General features: G+C 38.5%; 1 protein-coding gene and 1 long non-coding RNA gene across 2 annotated transcripts in view; one reads left to right on the forward strand and one right to left on the reverse strand.

Annotated features, from left to right (window-relative positions):
* The window catches only part of rab35b (RAB35, member RAS oncogene family b), a 98,782-nt gene extending 90,324 nt beyond the window's left edge, over positions 1–8,458 (forward strand). The window contains exons 5-6 of the mRNA XM_069933660.1: positions 6,027–6,151; positions 6,255–8,458. Coding sequence (XP_069789761.1) covers positions 6,027–6,151; positions 6,255–6,383 — 254 coding nt within the window. The 3' untranslated portion in view covers positions 6,384–8,458. The remainder of the gene's footprint in view (positions 1–6,026; positions 6,152–6,254) is intronic.
* LOC138761469 (uncharacterized) overlaps positions 1–22,607 on the reverse strand; it is a 67,509-nt gene that overhangs the window by 30,657 nt on the left and 14,245 nt on the right. The window lies entirely within an intron of this gene.

Consider the following 22,607-nt stretch of genomic DNA (forward strand, 5'->3'; position numbering starts at 1 on the left):
TTTACTCTCCCCAACAAAGTAATAGGCAACATATTCCACTTTTCCAAATTTTATTTACTAAAAATGAATAATTTAAATATTTTTGTCATATCTGATTGCATGTGAATACCTAAGTATTTTATTCCAAGATCTGGCCATCTAGATTCAATTACTTCCTTACATTTCTGATAATCTCCATTAACAAAAGACATAATCTCACTCTTCTCCCAATTTATTTTATATCCCAATATATCTCGATCTTCTTTTATTCTAATTTTAAGTTGTTACAAAGAAATTTAAAGGATCTGTTAAATAAATCAAAACATCATCTGCAAATAAAGTTACTTTTTATTCTTCTTGTTTCATCTTATTACTTATAATCTTTGAATCTCATGTTATTAATTCAGCTAATGGTTCTATTGCTAAAACAAATAAAGATGGTGATAATCGGGAACTTTGTCTACTTGATCTCATTAATTTAAAAGATGTTGAAATCTGTCCATTTGTCAAATAGGTTTTTTTATACATCATTCTAACCCAATCTATAAGCATTGAACCCAATTTACATTTCTCTAAAACATTAAAGAGGAAATCCCATTCTAATCTGTCAAATATCTTTTCAGCATCCCAAGTGACTGCCACACTCAGGTTTCCCCTTTTTTGAACCAAATGTATTAAATTAAGAAGTCTTGCTACATTAACTGTAGATTTCCCACCCTTATCAAATCCAGTTTGTATGTATTAATTTTTGTAAATATTTTGCCAGTATATTTGCTAATGTTTTAACTAATATTTTATAATCAACATTTAATAATGAAATTAGTCTATAAGATGCTGGTTTCATTGGATCTCTCTTTTTTCAGAATTACTGTAGTAATTACCATTAAAAAAGATTCCAGCAGAGAATGTACCTTCATAGCATAATTTAACACCTCCATAACTGGAGGTATTAAAAGATCTTTAAATTTCTTATAAAATTCTACAGGAAATCCATCTTCTCCTGGCAATTTGTTATTTTGCATTGAACTCATTACCTAATTTCCCTTGCCATAAATACTACATTCAAATCATTCTGTTCTCCTTCATTCAGATTAGGTAAAGTATAAAAACTTATCAATTTTATTTTCATTGATTACTGATTCCGAATTATATAATTCAGAATAAAATTCCCTAAATACATCATTTATTTCTTGTGGTTTGTATGTAATAGTTCCTGAAGATTTTTAACTACATTAATAACTCTCGTGGTCTGTTCAGCTTTCAATTGCCATGCTAAAACTTTGAGCTCTTTCTCCTAATTCATAATATCTCTGTTTAGTTCTTTGAATTAATTTTTCTGTTCTATATGTCTGGATAGTTTTATATTGAATCTTTTTTATTAATTAATTGGTTTTTCTTTTCTTCAGAAGGATTATTTTGTAGATCTTTTTCTAATTAACCTATGTTCCGTTCTAATTGTTTTGTTTTATATATTCCTTTTTAATTTTAGCGGAGTAACTTATTATTTGACCTCTTAAATGCTTTTAATGCATCCCTAATAGTACATTTATTATCAATTAAATTAAAATTAACTTCTAAAAGTAATTTAATTTGCTTTCTATAAAATCATAAAAATCTACTCTTTTTTAATAATGCAGTATTACATCTCCTTCTATAGGGTATATTTTCTTCCTTTAAAGTTGAACATATCAATAAAAGTGGCGAATGATCAGAAAATATTCTTGCTTTATACACAACTTTAGTAATCCTTCCTTGAAACTGTGCCAATAATAAAAAAATCTATTCTTGAATAAGAATCATGTCTAAGTAAATAAAATGAATAGTCTCTTTCTCAAGGATTCAACTTTTGCCAAATATCAACTAAATTTAATTGCATCATAAAACTTAATATGGCCTTCATCACTTTAGCTTTTTTTTACCATTTTGGCTGACTTATCCAATAATGGATCAAGACAACAATTGATATCTCCTATTGAAGCCTTTTCCTGCACTTCTGCTAAGAGTAAAAAAGTATTTTTTATAAAATCATCATCTACATTTGGTGCATAAATATTCATGTGTCCATATTTCAAAATAAATCTAGCATTTAATCAAAACCTATCTCCACACAGGATCTATTGTAGTATCAAAAATTTTTACTGGTAATGATTTTTAAATTAATATAACCACTACTCTTGCTTTAGAATTAAAAGATGTAGCGATAACTTGACCCACCAATCCCTTTTTAATTTAGAATGTTCTTTTTCTGTCAAATGAGTTTCTTTTAAAAATGCATTATCAACCTTCATCTTTTTCATACAACTTGATGTTCTTTCTCTTTTCATTGAACTATTTATCCTATTAACATGTAAAAAATTTTTAAATTAATTAATTTTTTAGCATCCATTATCCCAAATCAAAATCTCTTCCAATCCTGTTCTCCCAGGTCTCTTTATCAACTCAAACCATCTCTTGTGTGTGTCTCTGACCCTTAAAAAGAAAATAGAAAAATAATTTTAAAAAGAAAAACTCATGAATAACCAAACAATAAAATTAATATTTTAAAAAAGATTTTAAAAACCCCTAAAAAAAAGTGCGGAATTGTAGCAGGAGCTACTGAGGGAAGTGAAATAAAGAGACTACACACTGTGAGTTGCTTGACTTCCAATGGTTTAATTTTGAAAAGCCCACTCTGCGCCTTATAAAGTGGCCCGTATGTCCTGCCCATCACTGGCAGTGACATCACGATGCAGCCGAGTGTGTATGTGTGTGGCCCGTTTGAGCATGGGAGAAGATGCACTCGGCGGTGCCATCTCGACATGGCTGCTCTGCAGCCGTGATATTGTGGAGCCGGTTCACCTGTGTCTCAATGTGCACCACCACAGAATAAAAATATAACCTCATTATAGCACTATTACCCTCCACCGAAAGGGTCATGGCACCTGCCACGATATGGAACGTAATGGTTCAGGCAAGCAAGGAAGAACATCCATTCCCCCCCCCCCCCCCCCCAGGTGAAGAATTAATTAATTACACTTTAGGAAATAATAAATCGCCTGCCACTTCAAGGTCCACATTAACTTCATCAATTAAAGATGTTTCCATCTGAGATTCTGGCTCCAACTGAGATTCCTTCTGACAGCTTGCAATCTCGGAACAATGTTCTTCGGAAGAATTTGGATCTCTCTTTGAACTTCTCGCTGAGGACTAAACTCAACAATTCTTGCTGCTCTCCCTTAATAGTAGGAAATAACTCCAAACCTTTGTGCTGCTTCTTCATCCTTAAAGAACTTGGGTCATTCATTCACCAAAAACAACTTCAACGTAGCTGGATATCTAAAAGTAAACTTGTAGTCTTTCTTCCAAAGAATAGTCTTCACTGGATTGAATTGTTTTCTTCTATCCACAACTGGTTTACCTAAATCCGCATTAAAGAAAATTTTATTTCTAGCAATAACCTAGGTTTCTGGACTGCCAATCTTAAAATTTTCTCTGTCTTGCTATCGCAGACATTTAGTCAATATAGATCTAGGGGACTGATTTGGCAGGGGCTTCCTCCGTAAAGCTCTGTGAACCCTTTCTAATTCAATTCCATTTGGAAAATTTTCTTCTCCCAATATTCCAGGAATCCATTTTTGAAAAAGTTCCATTGGGTCACCGCTTCCTTCAAACAATCTTAACATTATTCCGTCTACTTTGATTTTCCATCTTATCCATCATTTCTTTCTTGTTTTTTTCCAGGGCATATCCAAATTTTCAACTCTATCACTTCTGTCATTATGAAGATCCATATCATTTTTAACTCTGCAGATCTAAATCAACTCTTTCAACTGTTGCTTTAACTTCCTTCACCTCGACATTTCATTTTAACCTCCTTCATATTGATCTAACATCTCTAATATCAGCCCTTATAACTTGATTGACCTATTAATAGTAAGTAAAGATCTTTCATGTTTTTTTTTCCCAAAACCCCTGGTATTTCTTCTCTGTCTTCTTAATCATCTTCATCTTGATCTGATTCTTCTTGATTTCCTTTCTTCTTTTGATCACCAACTGTCAAAGTGCAGTTACTCCTCTGGCATGTCTGGTATATCTGCCTGCAGTTCCTTCACTCCACCAGCACTAATGGGGTGGTGCTATGAAGCACCCATTCTAATGCATAATCTTCCTCTTCAGGAATGCGTGGAAATAAACCTTTGTGGATGCGCATAATATTAGTGTATTCTTGAGGGGAGATATGAATCAACCCGGCGCCATCTTCCCCGGTATCCTTGGGAGGTGGCGCTGGTTTTGGCTGGAAGTAAGCCATCATCATGAAAGCCTGTCGCAGGGGCTTCGGAATTTGAGACTCAGGCTCCAACTGTGAAGTAGGCCATTAATCCTCGTTTTTTTTAGTATCTTACAATTTTCTTCTCTCTTGCTGCTTTCTTTCCTCTGGCTGCAATGTCCAAGAGCTCCTAGAGGATTTTAATATATTTTAAATTTAAAATTAATTTTTAATTCAAGCTTAATATTTTAATCCACCAGGAAAGTTGTAATTCCTCCTCTTGCCCCTACGTCATTACACTCCACTCTTCTCCCCATACCCCGCAACACCCCCCCCCCGTCCTAATTTTTATAGATCTCATAATTGTACCTGGTTCTACCAGCTCCTCTGAGGGCAGATATTTAAGGCAAGAGGAGAAAGATTTAAAAGACACCTGAAGGGCAAATTTTTTTTTTGCAGACAGTGATGGGCACGTGGAACGATCTACCGCACTGTCTGGAAAAATTTGGCCCTTCAGGCGTCCTTTAAATTTCACCCCTCATCTTAAACATTTGCCCTCAGCTTTAGACTCCCTACTTGGGTGGGGCGGGGGGGGGGGGGTTGTAGAGAGAGAGTCTGTTACTTCAGTAAAACCCGTTGGCCAGAATTCAAGCAACCGGCAAAAAAACGCAAAATAAATAGGTAAAAAATATGAAAGTTTAAAATTGGCACGTCTCATTGTTAGTTCACCAATCATGCAACATGCAATCTCAAGTAACCATAAAATTCACTTATCCGGCATCTACCAATTCCTATAGATGCTGGATACCAGGGGTTTTACAGAACTCCAAGTGTGTCTAACCAACATTTGATACAATTGTAACATGATGTCCGAACTTAATGCCATTGCCAATGAAGGTAGGTGGTTCCAAAGTGCTCCACTGCTGACACTTCATCTCCTGCTCAGCCTCATTTCCCAAGAGGAGGTGAAGTGTAGCCCCTTCTTAGCGGGGCTTTCTACATATTGCATGGGAAAATTTTCCTCGACATCCCTGACAAGTTCTGCCCCCATTCATATCTTCAGGACTATGACAGTCCAGGTCAATGTTAGGGAGGTTAAAGTCACCAGCTATCACAATCCTATTATTCCTATATCTAATCTTCAACTTATGTCCTCATTTGCTTTAATTCCCACTGACTATTTGGCAGGCCATGAGTATAATTCCACGGAAGTGATCACACCATTCTTAATTTTCAAGTTCTTGTAGTAAGTCTTTCATAGAATATCCACCAGGGAAGCTGGAGCATACCTTCGCAAATGCAAAGTCAATTATGTAGAATATAAGGAGTGTTGTAATGGAGAAAAGAGCTAGAAATGGTTAAGGATAGGTGTTTGGAGGTCTCAGCAACTGAAGGCGCATGATGGGGTGGTTATGCATGTACGAGAGGAAATAATTTCAGAATTTCATATCATTGGTTGTGTGTTGGGCTAATTGGAAATAATTTGTAAAGAAGGGCAAGAATTTGGGAACGATGTTACTTAACTGAGAGCCAACGGAGGCCATGCCATAGTGACCCCACTGATGGGTATGTGCACATCCCTTACAAATACGAGTCCCCCCCCCAGTCTTGTTCATGAGCTTCATTTTTTCCCCTCTATTCATATATTCCTAACAGCCGTTTCACTTGCTCTTCTTACCTACACCCCCTTTACGTCTGTGTGCTGTTTCCCATTCCCCAAGTTCCTTTACTTCTTCCCACCAGGTCTCAGTGGGTGTCACCCTTTTCTTCAGGATTATTCAAGCCTCCTCTTCTATTTCAGTGGGGAACAAGAATGACGATCCTGCACGCAAGGTGGTAGAGACCAATGACGCACAGAAATTTGCCGAACAGATGGGCATTCAACTTTTTGAAACCAGTGCGAAGGAGAACCTTAATGTGGAAGAGGTAGGACCTTCCCTCCACAGGGTTTGGTGAATGATTTGGGCATTCTTGGCTGCTGTTTGTGCCATCCAGATGCTGCTTGCCAATCTCTTCCTTTTACTTTCAGATGTTCAGCTGCATCACTGAGCTCGTGCTGCGTGCCAAGAAAGAAAACTTAGCCAAACAGCAGCAACAGCAGCAGAACGACGTCATCAAACTGTCCAAAAACAGCAAAAAGAAGAGGAAGTGTTGCTAACGAGGAACAAAAATAAAACGGACTTCTTTGCAATGGACAGTCCCTTTCACTAGGACCTGTATATCACAAATTCAGAAACGAGTGTTCTTTTTCATTCCCCCACCCCACCTTTTCTCCCATAGGTCTCCCCTCGCCCTTATCCCAAGCCCCGGGAAGATCACGTTTGAGTGCCGATATGGGATCTTGTTGACTCGGTGCTGTGGCTCCTAGATTTCAATTTCTGAATTATTATTCTTCCATTGAAAATGACTGCGCCAATGGAGCTCAGTGCCAAGATCGAAGCAGATTGTCGCATTCCGTTTGATTGGTACGGATCTACGTAGAAAATAAATGAATGACTTGTCTCGCTTAAGGGATTTAAAAACCCTGTACATGATGTACAGCTTTAACGCCACCCCTCTTTCCTCATCGCTTCGTCTAATACTTTCAGATGCCAAGAAATCATGAAGCACCTTCATTCTCACTCCTAGTTTGATTTTTACGAAGTAAATGTTTTCAGATCCAGGCTGCTGGCTAATGTTGATGCGCGGTGGCCACTAGCTGCTTCCAATTATGCACTGTTTCCGCTGTTGGACTCTCACTGTTGTTAACTGATTTGTCATTTGTGGTTGGAGAAGAGGTGGGGTAAATATGGAAAGGCAACTGTTATGAAGGGTATTGGCCTGCTAATTGAGGTAGGCGGTTTTATGGATGGAATTGGACACATTATTTGGATTGGAGTTTTTTTTTTAATTAAATGATCAATGAACTCCTCCATTATTTATATAAAAAAATGGGTCCAGACGGTTTGGCTAAGGAATTTGTCATCTGCAGAATGACGGGGCAGGGAAGTTTAAAAAATGTTACTAAATAAAGTGTGAAATAAGGTAAGGTGAATGAACAATGTTTTTAAATATATGTCAATCATGTGTTGGCTTTCTTGATGCCTCAGCCTTTCAACAATGAAAACATGTGCTTGATTTGTGACGGATTCTTCTAAACAGCAGTTTAGAAGACACCCTACGGCAAAATAAATGCATCTGCGCGCCTTGCACTGGGGAAAGAAGGTTGTTGGTCATTACATTTTAAAATGGAAGAGGATAAAAATGGAAGGGAAGATGAGATCCATGGCGGGGATTGGGGGCGGGGGGTGGAGGGATAGGCAATCAGATTCTCCACTGCCGGGTGTGAGTTAGTGCAATCCCAGTCCAGTTGGGACAGTCCAATTAATTGCTAGTTTGACAACTTGGCCTGTGAAGTGGCTGCAAAATGTCACGTTTGGAGTGTGGCATGCATTGCTGAGGCTGGAATATTGCTGTATGTGCCCCATGTTATAATCTGAGGGTGCGGATAGAAGAAATGTAGGAAAAAAATTGCATCCGATCGTTCGGTACTTAAGGTTGATATTAGTTGCCTGAAATGGATGTGTCCTTTTCCCAAACATTGACATCCCGCACCTTGATGAATCCACAACCCCTGCACCACCTTATTATGCACCAGTCAGTCATTTGCCTCATTCTGTGTGGATATCCCTCACATTGAAGGGGTAAACTGCCTCTAGCTATAAGAGCTCAAAATGCAACCATGATGGTGGAATCTGAGGTAGAAAACTGCCCAGAGTCAGGAAATAAAGTCCACTAAATGAAGAGTCTAATATTTATGAGGATGGTTAGTGCAGGGAATGGAAGGTTCACCTGGTGCAAGAATGAAACACTCTTAATGTGGGATAATGCACCCACATTGGTCACTGCGCAGGAAGTTTCACACTGGATTAAACCTGTGGTATACCTGACCAAGCAAATGCTTGATTAGAAATAATGGATGATATTTTTTTTAATGGTATGTAGGATGAAAAAAATCTTAAAACGATCCTTGTTTTGGGGTTACCATTTACTGACAGTTTTAAAGAAAATATATCCTTTATTTCTGTACATGCTGGTCATTACATCAAAAGAAAACGCCTGTTTTACATGGTGTTATATTGTGGAGTCCCATCTGTTCAAAGGTGTATCTTAAAATTTCTGAAATCTTGTGGCATTTGGTTATGCAACTGTTCGTGATGACAATTATGTATTAAAACAGAAATTATTGCAAAATGTGGTGCAGGTTACAATATGTTAATTTCATGTCTCTGTGTATGCTGCCTGTATGCAATGCTTGTGTGCATCTGCATGCACGATTCCTTTGGGGTGTCTATGAACGTGGATTGAAACCTTGTATGTCTTATGTATGCACTTCCTGAAATACATTTCTGTGCTGGATACCTCTTGGAAAGAGCTGGGAAGTAGTAGTTCCATAATGACTTTCTGACAATGGAAATTCTGTCTGAGGGTAAAAGGCACTGGAGCTTAAATGAGAACCAAATAGGAGCAGAAGACAAAATGGTCATTTTATAGGACAAATTGCATAAACCACCTCCAATTTGGTCCTTCATTCATCAAGAATATGGCCAATTGACTTCAGTGCCATTTTTCTGTACTTGCCCCATGTCCTTTGATTCAGATCTGGGTGACTGAACATCCACAGTCGTCCAGTGCAAAGAAATCTAAATATGAGGGAATTTCCCATCTATGCCCAAATTGACTGACTCCTTTAATCTGAGACTGGGATCCTTGGTTCCAAACTCAGTCAGAGGAAACATCTTACATCCAGCCCATCGAACTGTTTGAAATTTGTACCTTTCAATGAGATTTTACCTCTAAACTCTAGTTCTATTCTACTCCATCTCTCCTGGCAGTGAACCTGTCATCCTGTAACTAGTTTAGTGAATCTTTGTTGCTCTCCCACAATGAGAAGTAGAACATCCTGTCCTTTTTTTTTCCCCATGTAAGCAGACCAAAACTATACACTAAGCCTAATGAAGTGATAAATTGGATGATAATGCAAGGTGAAGAGAAATAGTACAAGTTAAACAAGAGGCAGTTTTGGAGGGTTTGTAAGTGGGAGTAGCAGAACCATAAACACAAGCTATGGTTTGAAATTATTGAACTCGATTGAGCCTAGTTCCTAATCAAACATGTCATTACTTGGGCTGGTGTTTTCATGGAGAACAGTGTGATTATAATGGAGATTTAAAATGAGGGTCAAATGGAATCTAAGGGCCACAGATTGGAGGTGTTCCACAATGATAATGTGGTCTGCATTTTGTTTCTCCATCCCAGAGGTAGATAGAATTGAGCAGTTGTTAAATTACAGGACTGGACCAATGATCTCGTTCAAATCCTAACAGGGTAATTCTAGCTTTTAAATACAGTAAGTTCCTGAAGCCCCACCTGGCTCACTGATGTGATACTCAGTTGAAGAGTGTAAAAGGAAGAGCAATAATTACTGGTCTTTTCAGCAACAATAATAAATAAAACAATGACAGTAAGCAGTCTAATGGCCTAAAATAGAACCAGTAATTTGTGGTTGGTCATGGAATTTTGCAGGATCTGGAGTTGTGAAAAATGTTTGCACAAGGAAGATAGTTGTCTCCTCTGTATGGGAAGTGAACTCACGAAGGAGAGTTGATTGAAGAGTGAGCCAAGATATACTACTATGGAAATGTCCCTTTCTGAAGCCCAAAAAGGGAGGAGGGGCAGATGTGTTTTGGGAAATATTCTACAGAGGTTTGCTGTGCATCAGTCTTCCAGACTTAAAACATGTTGGAGGTTCTTCCTCTGCAAGATCTGTGTATTTCTTCAACAAGCAGGTTCTTGAACTGACTTGGTTCATCCATACTTGCGAATAAAATTCATATTTTTATTGAGCATGTGGGCATGCAGGTTTAGCATTTATAAATGTGCAATGCATGTCTATTTGATTTATCTATGTCTCTGTTTCTATAGGGAACAGAGACATTGTGGATAAAAAAGTCCTTTCTTTATCTTATTTGTCCATGTTTGTTTTAACCATTTCCTTTGGTTTGTTGCTGTGCATGTTAGTACTGTGGATGTTCAAGGAGCGAATTCGTTTTCTGTTCCCCTTCAGCTTTTCTGTGATTTGTATCTTGTGTATGTGGGGGAGAGGGAAGGTGGATGAAACGAGTTGAATCTTGCAGTGCCTTTCTCAATCTTGGGAAAGTCCACGTGTTTTTACAGCCAACAGGGTGGACTTGAACTACACTGGCAGATGTGCAACACCAACAGCTTGTTTTTCGTGGTTTGAGTCTTTCATTTTTCTCCCCCCAAGTGTCGGGCACTCTGTACCATTTGAATAATTTGTAAACTTTTCACTGTGTTTACAAATGTGTGGTGTAGCACAACATTTTTGTAACTGTTTATTTACATGTAACTGTTCATTGTATGTCCAACAGTTGAATGCAAATGAAAGTTGGGGCTGGATTTTGTCATGTTATTTTGGCAGTGACCCGCAGAACTGCTGGCAAGTTTTAGGAATTGTGCACGTGCCATAAATCCCACATGCGATTCAGCCATTGAACAGCAGAAGACTGAGATCCCTCAACATTTATGTTGCAGAAGGAAGTAACGTGATGGAGTAGTGACCGGTAAGAAAATACCAGCCCAATCCAGAAAAGTAAAAAAAAGGTAGAGAAAAAACAAAGTCACTAACACAGAAACCATAACAAATTGAAAGTAAAAGTGTGGAGAAAATAGCAGCAAAGAAAAAAAAACCCAAAAACAACAGGTAGAAAAGAAGAAGGAAGGACGTCAGAAGAGGAGGATGAAGGCCTTACCGGTACAGGGAGGCCTGCCATGGAGAGAGAAGCCCGTTCCCTGAGGTCAGTGGAAATCCCGAACTCAGGACTACAAAGATGGCTCACGGAGCCAAACAAAAGTGCGCAACTGCGCATGCGCGAGGATTCGCGCATGCGCAATGCACAAGACAAAAACACCAACGGGAGGGGTGACCAGCTGAGGAGTAAATCTCCACAGCTGAAACAGACAAGTATAACATGACAGCAAGACTCTCAACAGGAAAACATAGAAAATAACGGGAACAAGAAGGAAGAAAATAAAAATAGGAAATCAAAGAAACAACAGATGACCAACTCAGAGGAAGAAAACCAACACCAAGACACTTTTAATAAAAATAAGAACAAAAATACCCAACAAGAAAATCAGAAGAGACAGAGGTAAAAGACACAGATCCTGGACTCAGAAGAAGAGGAGGGAGAACGCAGAGAAATGGAAGATGAAGGGAAGGGCAAGTACATGGATATATTTTTTTAAAGAATATATGGAAACAGTAAAAGAATGGCAGTCACAAGAATTCAGTGAAAGTGAATAGATTAGAGATGATCATGACAGATATAGGAAAAAGAGTAGACAAGGTGGAAGAGCGAGAAACAGCCATAGAAATGGAAGTAGAGGACTTAAAAAAGAAATTAGAAGAATCTGATAAAAAAGTTAAAGAGACACAGGAGCTGTTAGCTCAGAAGATAGATATAATGGAAAATTATAATAGAAGAAATAATATAAAGATAGTGGGCCTTAAGGAAGATGAAGAAGGCAAAAATATGAAAGAATTTATAAAAGAATGGATCCCCAGGGTCCTAGGAAGACCAGAATTACAGGAAGAAATGGAAATAGAAAGGGCACATAGAACATTAGCCCCTAATCCACAACCACAACAAAAACCAAGATCCATTCTAGTAAAATTCCTAAGATATACAACAAGAGAAAATATGTTGGAGAAGGCAATGAAAAAAATAAGAGATGACAAAAAACCACTGGAATACAAGGGTCAAAAATTTTTTTCTATCCAGATATAAGTTTTGAACTCCTGAAGAAGAGGAAAGAGCAAAAACAACCCTATGGAAAAAAGGTTATAAATTTATGTTAAAATATCCAGCGGTACTTAAAATAGTTATCCCGGGGCAGCAAGGCAAACTATTCTCGGATCCGGAAAAAGCACGAAAATTTGCAGAACAACTACAAAACAGACAGAGAGATGAAGAGATGTAACAAGAACAAAAATGACAACAAACTATATATATATATTAAAAAAAAATAGACTATAAGTAAGAACTAAGAAAGGGAAGAAAGGAAGTCAGGAGGGAATTAAGAGAGTGAACTTTGTTATATATGAAGATTAAAATCTTTTCTGGGGGGCTGGGTGGGGAAGAATAACAGTCACTGCGAAATCAGTTGACGCTTGCAAGCGGATTCGCAAATCCAAATGGAGAGGGGAGATGTGGTTGCCTGACAAGGGACAAAGGGCAACTCAGGAAGGGGAGGGACTATTGGGGTTAAAGGAATTTTAGATATGAGAATAGTGGAAATATTTTATGTTTTAGAAATGTTGTCTTATAATGTATTCAAAAAAAGAAAGAAATGGATAAGAAGGGAAGGTGGTGATGAGGAAACGGAAAGGAAAGATAAACAAAGTATGAAATGACTATGTTGAACTATATGACTTTAAATATTAATGGAATACATAACCAAATCAAAAGGAAGAAACTTAAATTTACTGAAAAAATAAAAAATTGATAGAACATTCATACAAGAAACACATCTAACTGAAGTGGAACACAAGAAATTAAAGAGAGATTGGATAGGACATGTAACAGCAGTATCATATAATTCAAAAGCCAGAGGAGTAGCTATATTAATCAACAAAAATGTACCAATCAAAATAGAAGAGGAAATAATAGATCCAGCAGGGAGATATGTAATGATATATTCATATATATTCAGAATTTTGGAATTTACTCAATGTATACTCATCTAATGAAGAAGATCAAAAATTTATGCAAGATATCTTTTTGAACATAGCAGATATGCAAGGGAACATACTAATAAGAGGGGATTTTAACCTTAATTTGGACTCAAACATGGATAAAACTGGAAAAAAAACTAACAGAAAGAACAAAGGAACCAAATTTATAATAGAGTTAGGAAAACGGAATATAAAGCTAGACTATTATCGGATCACTCACCCCTGTTATTGGCAATAGAGTTAGAGGACATCCCACCAAGAATGTATAAATGGAGATTAAACTCCATGCTACTTAAAAGACAAGATTTTAGAGAATTCATTGAACGACAAATTAAAATGTACTTTGAAATAAATACAGAAACAGTGAAAGATAAGTTTATTCTATGGGACGCAATGAAAGCGTTCATCAGAGGGCAAATAATAAATTATGTAACTAAGATGAAGAAGGACTATAATCGAGAAACAACAGTTGGAAAGGGAAATAACAAATACAGAAAAAGAATTAGCAATAAAGGAAGATATAACTAAAAGAAGAGAATTGGCAGACAAAAAAATAAAATATGAAACACTACAAACATATAAGGTGGAGAAGAACATAATTAAGACAAAACAGAAATATTATGAGCTAGGAGATAAAACGCACAAAATTCTAGCATGGCAGCTTAAGACAGAACAAACTAAAAGAATGGTTTTGGCATTAAGGAAAAAGGACAAACAAATTACATATAATCCAATGGAGATCAATGAAAATTTCAGGGAATTCTACGAACAACTATATCAAACTGAAAACGAAGGGAAAGAATACAAAATAGATGAATTTCTAACTAAAATTGTACTACTGAAATTACAAACAGAGGAGCAAAATAAATTAATAAAACCATTTGAAATAGAAGAATTACAGGAGATATTAAAAAAAACTACCGAACAATAAAACACCAGGAGAGGATGGACTCCCAATAGAATTCTATAAAACATTTAAAGACTTATTAATTCCTCCCCTCCTGGAAGTAATCAACCAGATTGAAAAAACACAAAACATACCAGATTCATGCAAAACAGCAATAATTACAGTAATACCAAAGACGGAAAGATCCACTAGCACCAGCATCATATAGACCAATATCTCTACTTAACACAGATTATAAGATAATAGCTAAACTATTAGCAAACAGATTGGCCGACTATGTACCAAAAATAGTAAATCTAGACCAAACTGGATTTATTAAAAAAAGGCAAACAACGGACAATATCTGTAAATTTATTAACTTAATTCATGCAGTAGAAGGAAATAAAACTCCAACAGTAACGGTTGCTTTAGACGCAGAGAAGACCTTTGACAGAGTAGAATGGAATTATTTATTCAAAGTACTACAAAAATTCAGCCTACCAGAGAAATATATTAATTGGATTAAAGCATTATATAAGGGGCCATTGGCGAAAGTGACAGTAAATGGATATATATCAAAACAATTTAACTTAAGCAGATCAACAAGGCAGGGATGTCCACTATCTCCCTCACTGTTCGCGTTAGCTATAGAACCATTAGCAGAACTGATAACAACAGAAAATAAAATAAGAGGGATAAAAATAAAAGAGAAGGAATATAAAATCAGTCTATTTGCAGATGACGTTATGACGTTATAATATACTTAACAGAACCAGAAATATCAATAAAAGAATTACATAGGAAATTGAAGGAATATGGAGAAGTATCGGGGTACAAGATTCACGCAAATAAAAGTGAAGCAATGACAATGAATAATGCGGATTTCACAAAGTTTAAGAAAGAATCACCATTCAGATGGTAAACACAAGCAATGCGATACCTCGGTATACAAATAAATAAAAACCTCAGCCATCTATATAAACTAAATTATCATCCATTAATGAAAAAATTACAAGACGACTTAGAGCATTGGAAAGACTTACCACTAACACTGATAGAAAGGATAAACTGTATTAAAATGAACATCTTCCCAAGGATACAATACCTATTTCAGTCATTACCAATTCACCTAACAGAGGAATTCTTCAAGGAGCTAAAGAAAATAATAAAGAAATTCTTATGGAAAGGGGGGAAACCGAGGATAGCACTAGATAAATTAACAGAATGGTACAAACAAGGAGGCTTACAACTACCAAATTTTAAGAATTATTATAGAGCCGCACAATTAATTCTATCAGATTTTTATCAAACAAGGGACAAACCAGATTGGACCAGATTAGAACTAGATAAAATAGGGGAGAAGATACCTGAACATATACTATATAAATGGGATGAAAAATTGGTGCAACGTAGGAATTCACCGGTATTGCACCATCTGCTCAACATTTGGAAGAAGATTCACGTAGAAAGGAATAAAACAAATTACCAACTACCAAAATTAATATTGACGCAATATCAACTAATCCCTTTCACAATAGATAACATTTCCTTCAGAGAATGGGAGAGAAAAGGGATCAAAAGAATAGAAAATTGTTTTTCGGGAAATAAATTATTATCCTTTGAACAAATGAAGGATAAATATAATATAACTCACGATACAATGTTTGCATACCACCAACTGAAAACTTACTTGAAGAACAAATTGGGAAACAGTCTGAGGTTACCAGAAGGAAGAAATTTTGAATATGTGATTACAGACACAATGATAATTTAAAAATTTATAACAAACATGTACATCAAACTGCAAGAAAAGGAGAACGAGGAAACAAACGGTAAACCTAAACAAAAATAGGAACAAGAACTAAACATAAAGATAAAGAATGAAACATGGGAAAAGCTATGCTCCGGAACTATGAGAAATACAATAAACACGAGGTTACGCATGATACAACATAACTGGATACACAGGCTATACATCGCACCTCAAAAGTTAAATAAATGGGACCCAACAGTATCAGACAGATATTTTCGCTGTAAAAGAAACGGGAACAACAATTCATACAATTTGGACATGTGAGAAAGTGAAAAAATTTTGGGAAGATCTAAACCAGATATTAAATAAAATCACAAAAAGCAATAAACCAAAAAACCCAGAGATCTTCCTCCTAAGTAATATAAGAAATAAAGAATTTGGACTCGATTTGGATGGAGCACAAAAAAGATTTGTTATGATAACCCTAGCTGTAGCAAAAAAATGTATTATGTCAACCTGGAAATTAGAAGACAACTTGAGAATACAACAATGGTATATAGAAATGAATAAATGTATTCCATTAGAAAAAATAACATATAATTTAAGAAATAACATCACAATATTCGAACAAATATGGGAGCCATACATGAAATACAATAGAGAAATCCTACCATGGACTTCCACCACCTAAAATGACAGAAGGAGAAGATAATGAAAAGAACTGACTCAGTAAAATTTCTTGTTTATTTTTATTAAGTGACAACATTGTTTAACGGGTTTAATGTATCTTATAGATTGAACTTCAAATAAATGGGAAAGGGGGTGAGGGAGGGAGGGAAGGGAAGGGGGAGAAAATGACACTATATATTCAAGAGAAAAAATGTCTGTATGTATCTTGGTCAATCTGGTTTATAGTGTGAAAAATAAAAAATTTAAAAAAAACATTTATGTTGCAGAATCTGTTCTCAGATGCTGTGCCAGTTTCGGCCTACCACAGGATCCAACAATCTATTCACCAAATGGAGATTGTATAGCTGAAGGGAAAATAGATAAAAATAGGTTGGTTATGTTATTTTACTAAAACCTGCAGTCTGTAAGGAGTTTGTACATTCTCCCCATGTCTGCGTGGGCTGTCCCCAGGGCTCTAGTTTCCTCCCACCATTCAAAATGTACCGGGGGGGGAGGGGGGTAGGTCAATTGGGTGTAATTGGGCAGCATGGGGTCGTGGGCCAAAATGGCCTGTTACTGTGCTGTATGTCTACATTTTTTTAAAATTTAATAAAAGAACACTTTAGGCCTTAGCCCTTTGTCAAGGTAGAAGGGCTCAGGCCTGAAATGTTGGTGACCTTTCCTTCAGATGCTGCGTGTCCTGCTGAGTTTCTCCAGCACTTGTGTAATGCATGACAATCACAAGATCTGCAGAATTTCCTGTTTAACTAGGGTCATTTATCTGCCTGCATTTACCTGCCTTACATGACCAGCAATAATATTTATAATTGGTTTAATACATTAATTATTTCAGTTTGGAAGGATTTTAATTGTGTTTTTTGTTTTACTTTTATGTACAACATTTTTAACTTCAGTGTTTCTCATTGATGGATAATCAGATTTAAAGATGTTGACAGCTTTTGATATAATAAAGCTTGGAAATATGCTTCTTCTCGTTCCAAGGGTTGGTCCTGATCCACTTTTGACACCCGATGAGGTCATGAATGGAGCTGTCTCACTGTTTCAATGAGGCCCATCCCTCAGTGTACATGCATCTCGATTGGCCATTCAGCTTTCAAAGAGTTTGCAAGTCGGTGGAAATTGTCCACTCAAAAGCTGAGGCTAACAGGTCCACAAGAACAGTTCCCACTGTGTATGTTCATGTGGCCACACCACCCACCTATATCTGGTGACTGTTCCAAAAGCTGAGGATAACTTCAGAAAGTAATGATGCACCCTAATTGTTTTTTAATATGTAGAGAATATTGCTAAGTTTTTACTGGCTTGTAGGGAATTTCACAACCCATGAACCTAAAAGGTTCGACTGAACCATGACTATTTAGTGCTTGGGTAAAATGTGGTGGTGAAAGGAATATGAAAACAGGCTATAACCAATGAGAGCTGTTGCCTGAAGTATTTAAGAAGGAATTCAATGAGATGTCATCAGTGCAGAAATACAAAGAGCATTGGTGAAGCATTTGTGGGTGTCCCCAGCTGAATCCACTTGGCCCTGAGTGGAGGAGGGCAAGTGATGTGAACCTTTCCTATGTTTTGGATAAATATGCTTTGGTTCGGTACATAAAGTAGATGCAACAGTTTGTTTTATATTTAATTCCCTATTATGTAGTAGCTCAATTAATCAGATTTGAATGCAGTCAATGACCAAGTCTCCCAACTGAGGTCGAGAATTAGATTCATCTGAGTGAACAAATTTTTAAACATCCACCCCATTTATAATAAAATTATGTTGGTACGTTTCTGAACAACCTTGGAGTATTGCATTTGGCTCTGGTCACCTCATTACAGGAAGAACATAGATGCTTTGGAAGGGGCACAGAGGAAATTTACCAGGATGTTGTAAAAACACAATGCTGGAACAACTCAGCAGGTCAAACTGTCTTTTATATCTTTGGCTTGGCTTCGCGGACGAAGATTTATGGAGGGGGTAAAAAGTCCACGTCAGCTGCAGGCTCGTTTGTGGCTGACAAGTCCGATGCGGGACAGGCAGACACGATTGCAGCGGTTGCAGGGGAAAATTGGTTGGTTGGGGTTGGGAGTTGGGTTTTTCCTCCTTTGCCTTTTGTCAGTGAGGTGGGCTCTGCGGTCTTCTTCAAAGGAGGTTGCTGCCCGCCAAACTGTGAGGCGCCAAGATGCACGGTTTGAGGCGTTATCAGCCCACTGGCGGTGGTCAATGTGGCAGGCACCAAGAGATTTCTTTAGGCAGTCCTTGTACCTTTTCTTTGGTGCACCTCTGTCACGGTGGCCAGTGGAGAGCTCGCCATATAACACGATCTTGGGAAGGCGATGGTCCTCCATTCTGGAGACGTGACCCATCCAGCGCAGCTGGATCTTCAGCAGCGTGGACTCGATGCTGTCGACCTCTGCCATCTCGAGTACTTCGACGTTAGGGGTGTAAGCGCTCCAATGGATGTTGAGGATGGAGCGGAGACAACGCTGGTGGAAGCGTTCTAGGAGCCATAGGTGGTGCCGGTAGAGGACCCATGATTCGGAGCCGAACAGGAGTGTGGGTATGACAACGGCTCTGTATACGCTTATCTTTGTGAGGTTTTTCAGTTGGTTGTTTTTCCAGACTCTTTTGTGTAGTCTTCCAAAGGCGCTATTTGCCTTGGCGAGTCTGTTGTCTATCTCATTGTCGATCCTTGCATCTGATGAAATGGTGCAGCCGAGATAGGTAAACTGGTTGACCGTTTTGAGTTTTGTGTGCCCGATGGAGATGTGGGGGGGCTGGTAGTCATGGTGGGGAGCTGGCTGATGGAGGACCTCAGTTTTCTTCAGGCTGACTTCCAGGCCAAACATTTTGGCAGTTTCCGCAAAGCAGGACGTCAAGCGCTGAAGAGCTGGCTCTGAATGGGCAACTAAAGCGGCATCATCTGCAAAGAGTAGTTCACGGACAAGTTTCTCTTGTGTCTTGGTGTGAGCTTGCAGGCGCCTCAGATTGAAGAGACTGCCTTCCGTGCGGTACCGGATGTAAACAGCGTCTTCATTGTTGGGGTCTTTCATGGCTTGGTTCAGCATCATGCTGAAGAAGATTGAAAAGAGGGTTGGTGCAAGAACACAGCCTTGCTTCACGCCATTGTTAATGGAGAAGGGTTCAGAGAGCTCATTTCTGTATCTGACCCGACCTTGTTGGTTTTCGTGCAGTTGGATATAACAAAGATAAAAAGGCATAACTGACTTGAGCCCTTCAGCAGTATTGGTGGGGGGGGGGGGGGGGGGGGGTAAATGAATGGTCAATATTTAAGCCAGTCATGAAGGGTTCCAGCCCAAAATGTTGCCCATTCTTTTTCTCCCACTGACGCTGCTTGACCTGCTGATCTACTCTAGCAGTGTGATTTTTACTCCAAGTTTGGCTTTGCCCCATGGGGTTGTATTGACTTGATCTTGTGCCACCTCACAGATGGAGAGGTCGATTCAGTGCAAAATGTTCAGAATTACTCAAGTTTCTCATTCTCGTTATTTCTTGGCAGGAGCCCTCCATTGGCAGCTCTTCAGCCACGTTTGCCTACTTAAAGGCCCAAAACATCGGCAATAGTCGCTGAAAGACCGGCCGGGTTCCTCCAGCATTTGTGTGTTTTTGCTAAAATCACAGCATCTTCATATTTTGTGTTTCACTGATATTCCTGTAACCTCTTCCTCCATCAGTTCCTCTTCTGTCACTCTCTTATGCCGGGGAAATTGATCATGACCAATTTTGACCATGCTGATGTGATATATGAGGAAACCTGAACATCTGAGAAAAACTGCATACAGACTGCACCTTGGGTCAGAACATGGCACTTGGGAGCAGTGTGGCAGCACTATTAACTGCTGGACCACATGCTGCCCCAAACCAAGCCTAATCAGACAAGTATTCATGATACAGAAGCCCAGTGCCAGCTTTAGACTGTGTTAAAACTTGAGAGCATAGGCCACTTGCCAGAAAATCGGCTGCTCCAAGTGATGGTGCTCTATTCCATATAGGTGCTGTATGATAGGTCTAAAAGGAAAAGTGCCTTCCGTGCCAACTCTATCACCACTGTCCATCAGTCAGTGCCTGCACTATCCGTGCAAAGGCAGCTGGCCAAATGTGGCGCCTTGGGTGACCAAAGGAGCCAGTTCCTGTAGATATAACCAGTTGAATCTTGGGTGGGTTGGATTTATTGGGGTTATTGTTATTGTGGTTTATGCAAGCTATTTCATAGCATATATAGAACACAGCTCCGAACAGCACAGTACCTGGCATAGCTCCACCTGAAGCTTTCCGTATCTTTTACCTCAACAATGGACAATGTTTGGATCACAATTCAAGGTTGGGAACCAGGAACTCTGGGCACATTTGTTCGAATCAATGGAATAAAGTGATTCCATTCCTTTTTGCATTGTAGTTACAAAATATGTAGCAATTATTGCTCAAGAGGTATTGGTCAAAGGTACCTACTGATGCCAATCCCAACATTGGCCTGACATTCCCTGGTGCGTCATATCTTTCATATTTTAAAATTATGCAGTCCGGAACATTCAAGTAAATATATCTGTCCTGTCACAGTCAGGTTAATAACTAGCTATTCCATTTACTTACATAGGGCCACTGAACAAGTACAGTAAAATCCCCGTTATCCGAAATTCAAGCAACTGGCAAAAAAAAAATCAAAATAAATATATAAAAAGTTGAATAAATAAAAATGTAAATAAAAGTTTAAAATTGTAAAAGTAAACATTCTCTGAGGTAACACACATCCCCTTGGTGAGGATGGGAGCAAACATTCAGCCACCGGAGCACGCTGGTCGTGTCCCGCCCGCAACAGCTGTTTCAATAAAGTTGTGTTTGAATGAAATGATAGTGCCCACGATGAAGAGCCGGCTGATGCCGCTGAGGCGACTCCCAAAGTGGCTCTCTATCATTGTCTAGTAAGAGTCTTTATCTTTGTCTTTATCTCTGTAAACTTGGGGAGAAGGGGTAAATATGATGGCGGCACAGTTAGCGTAGCGGTTAGTGCAACGCTGTTACAGCACCACCCACAGGGATTCAAATTTAAATCTAAATTTTATAAATTATGGGAATTGGCTGATTAAACAAACTTTACATAATTAAGGACAACTGATTTTTTTTAAATTACTTTAGCACCAGGATTCCATGCCTGCGGGTCGATGGTCTGAAAAGGTTTAGGGTTCCTGCCCTAAAGGATAACCTCCAGGTTGAGTCGGTGGTGAAGAAGGTGAATGCAATGTTGGCATTCTTTTCTAGAATAACATATAAGAGCAGGGATGTAATGTTGAGACTCTATAAAGGGTGAGACCTTACTTGGGAGTACTGTGTAGTTTTGAGTGCCTTATTTGAGAAGAGACATGCTGGTGTTGGAGAAGGTTCTGACATTTACTAGAATGATAACAGGAATGAAAGAGTTAACATAAGAGGAATGATTGTTGGCTCTTGGACTGTACTCATTGGAATACAGAAAGGGGAACTCATAGAGGCATTTTGAATGCTGAATGGCAAGGATGTTTCCCATGGTACAGGATTCTTGGACAAGAGGCCCGAACTTCAGGATAAAAGAGCATTAATTAAAAACCAAATTGCAGAAAATTTCTATAGTCAGAGAGTTGTGAGTCTGTGGAACGTTGCCACAGGCAGCTGTGGAAGGGAGGTTGTTGGGTGTAAAAGGCAGAGATGGACAGGTATTTGATTCGTCAGGGCATCAAGGGTTACAGGGAGTGGGGCTGAGTGGGAGGATGGATCAGCTCATGATTAGAATGGTGGAGCACACTCGATGGGCCAATGGGTCTACTTCTGCTCCTGTATCTTGTGTGGTCAATAACTTGCACTCAAGGGTTAGTGTGTTTGGCTCAGGCAAGGGGACTTTTCCTCGGTTACTGATCTCCCTGGGATTAAAAATGCTCCCTGTCATACTGAAAGAAAACCAGCATCTGCTGGAGATGGAAAGGGGGGGACAGCAAATCAGGTAACATCTGTGAAAAGATCAGGTCAAAGATCTTTTATCAGAACTGCTATGGTAACAGAGGTGGAGGATGGTGATGGGAGAAGCAGAAGGAACCTATGATGGGGTGGAATAATGCAGTGAAGCTCATTTGTCTGTGCAATGTGTTACTGATGTCCTGAGTTCTGATGAAGGACCGTGACTGAAAACATGTATTTTTCTCTTTTCACAGATGCTGCCTAACCCGCTGAGTTTTCCAGGCATATTTTGGTTTTATTTCAGATTTCTAGCATCTGCAGGTC

The sequence above is a fragment of the Narcine bancroftii genome, chromosome 4 (genome assembly GCF_036971445.1).
Source record: "Narcine bancroftii isolate sNarBan1 chromosome 4, sNarBan1.hap1, whole genome shotgun sequence".
NCBI classification, from domain to species: Eukaryota; Metazoa; Chordata; class Chondrichthyes; order Torpediniformes; family Narcinidae; genus Narcine; species Narcine bancroftii.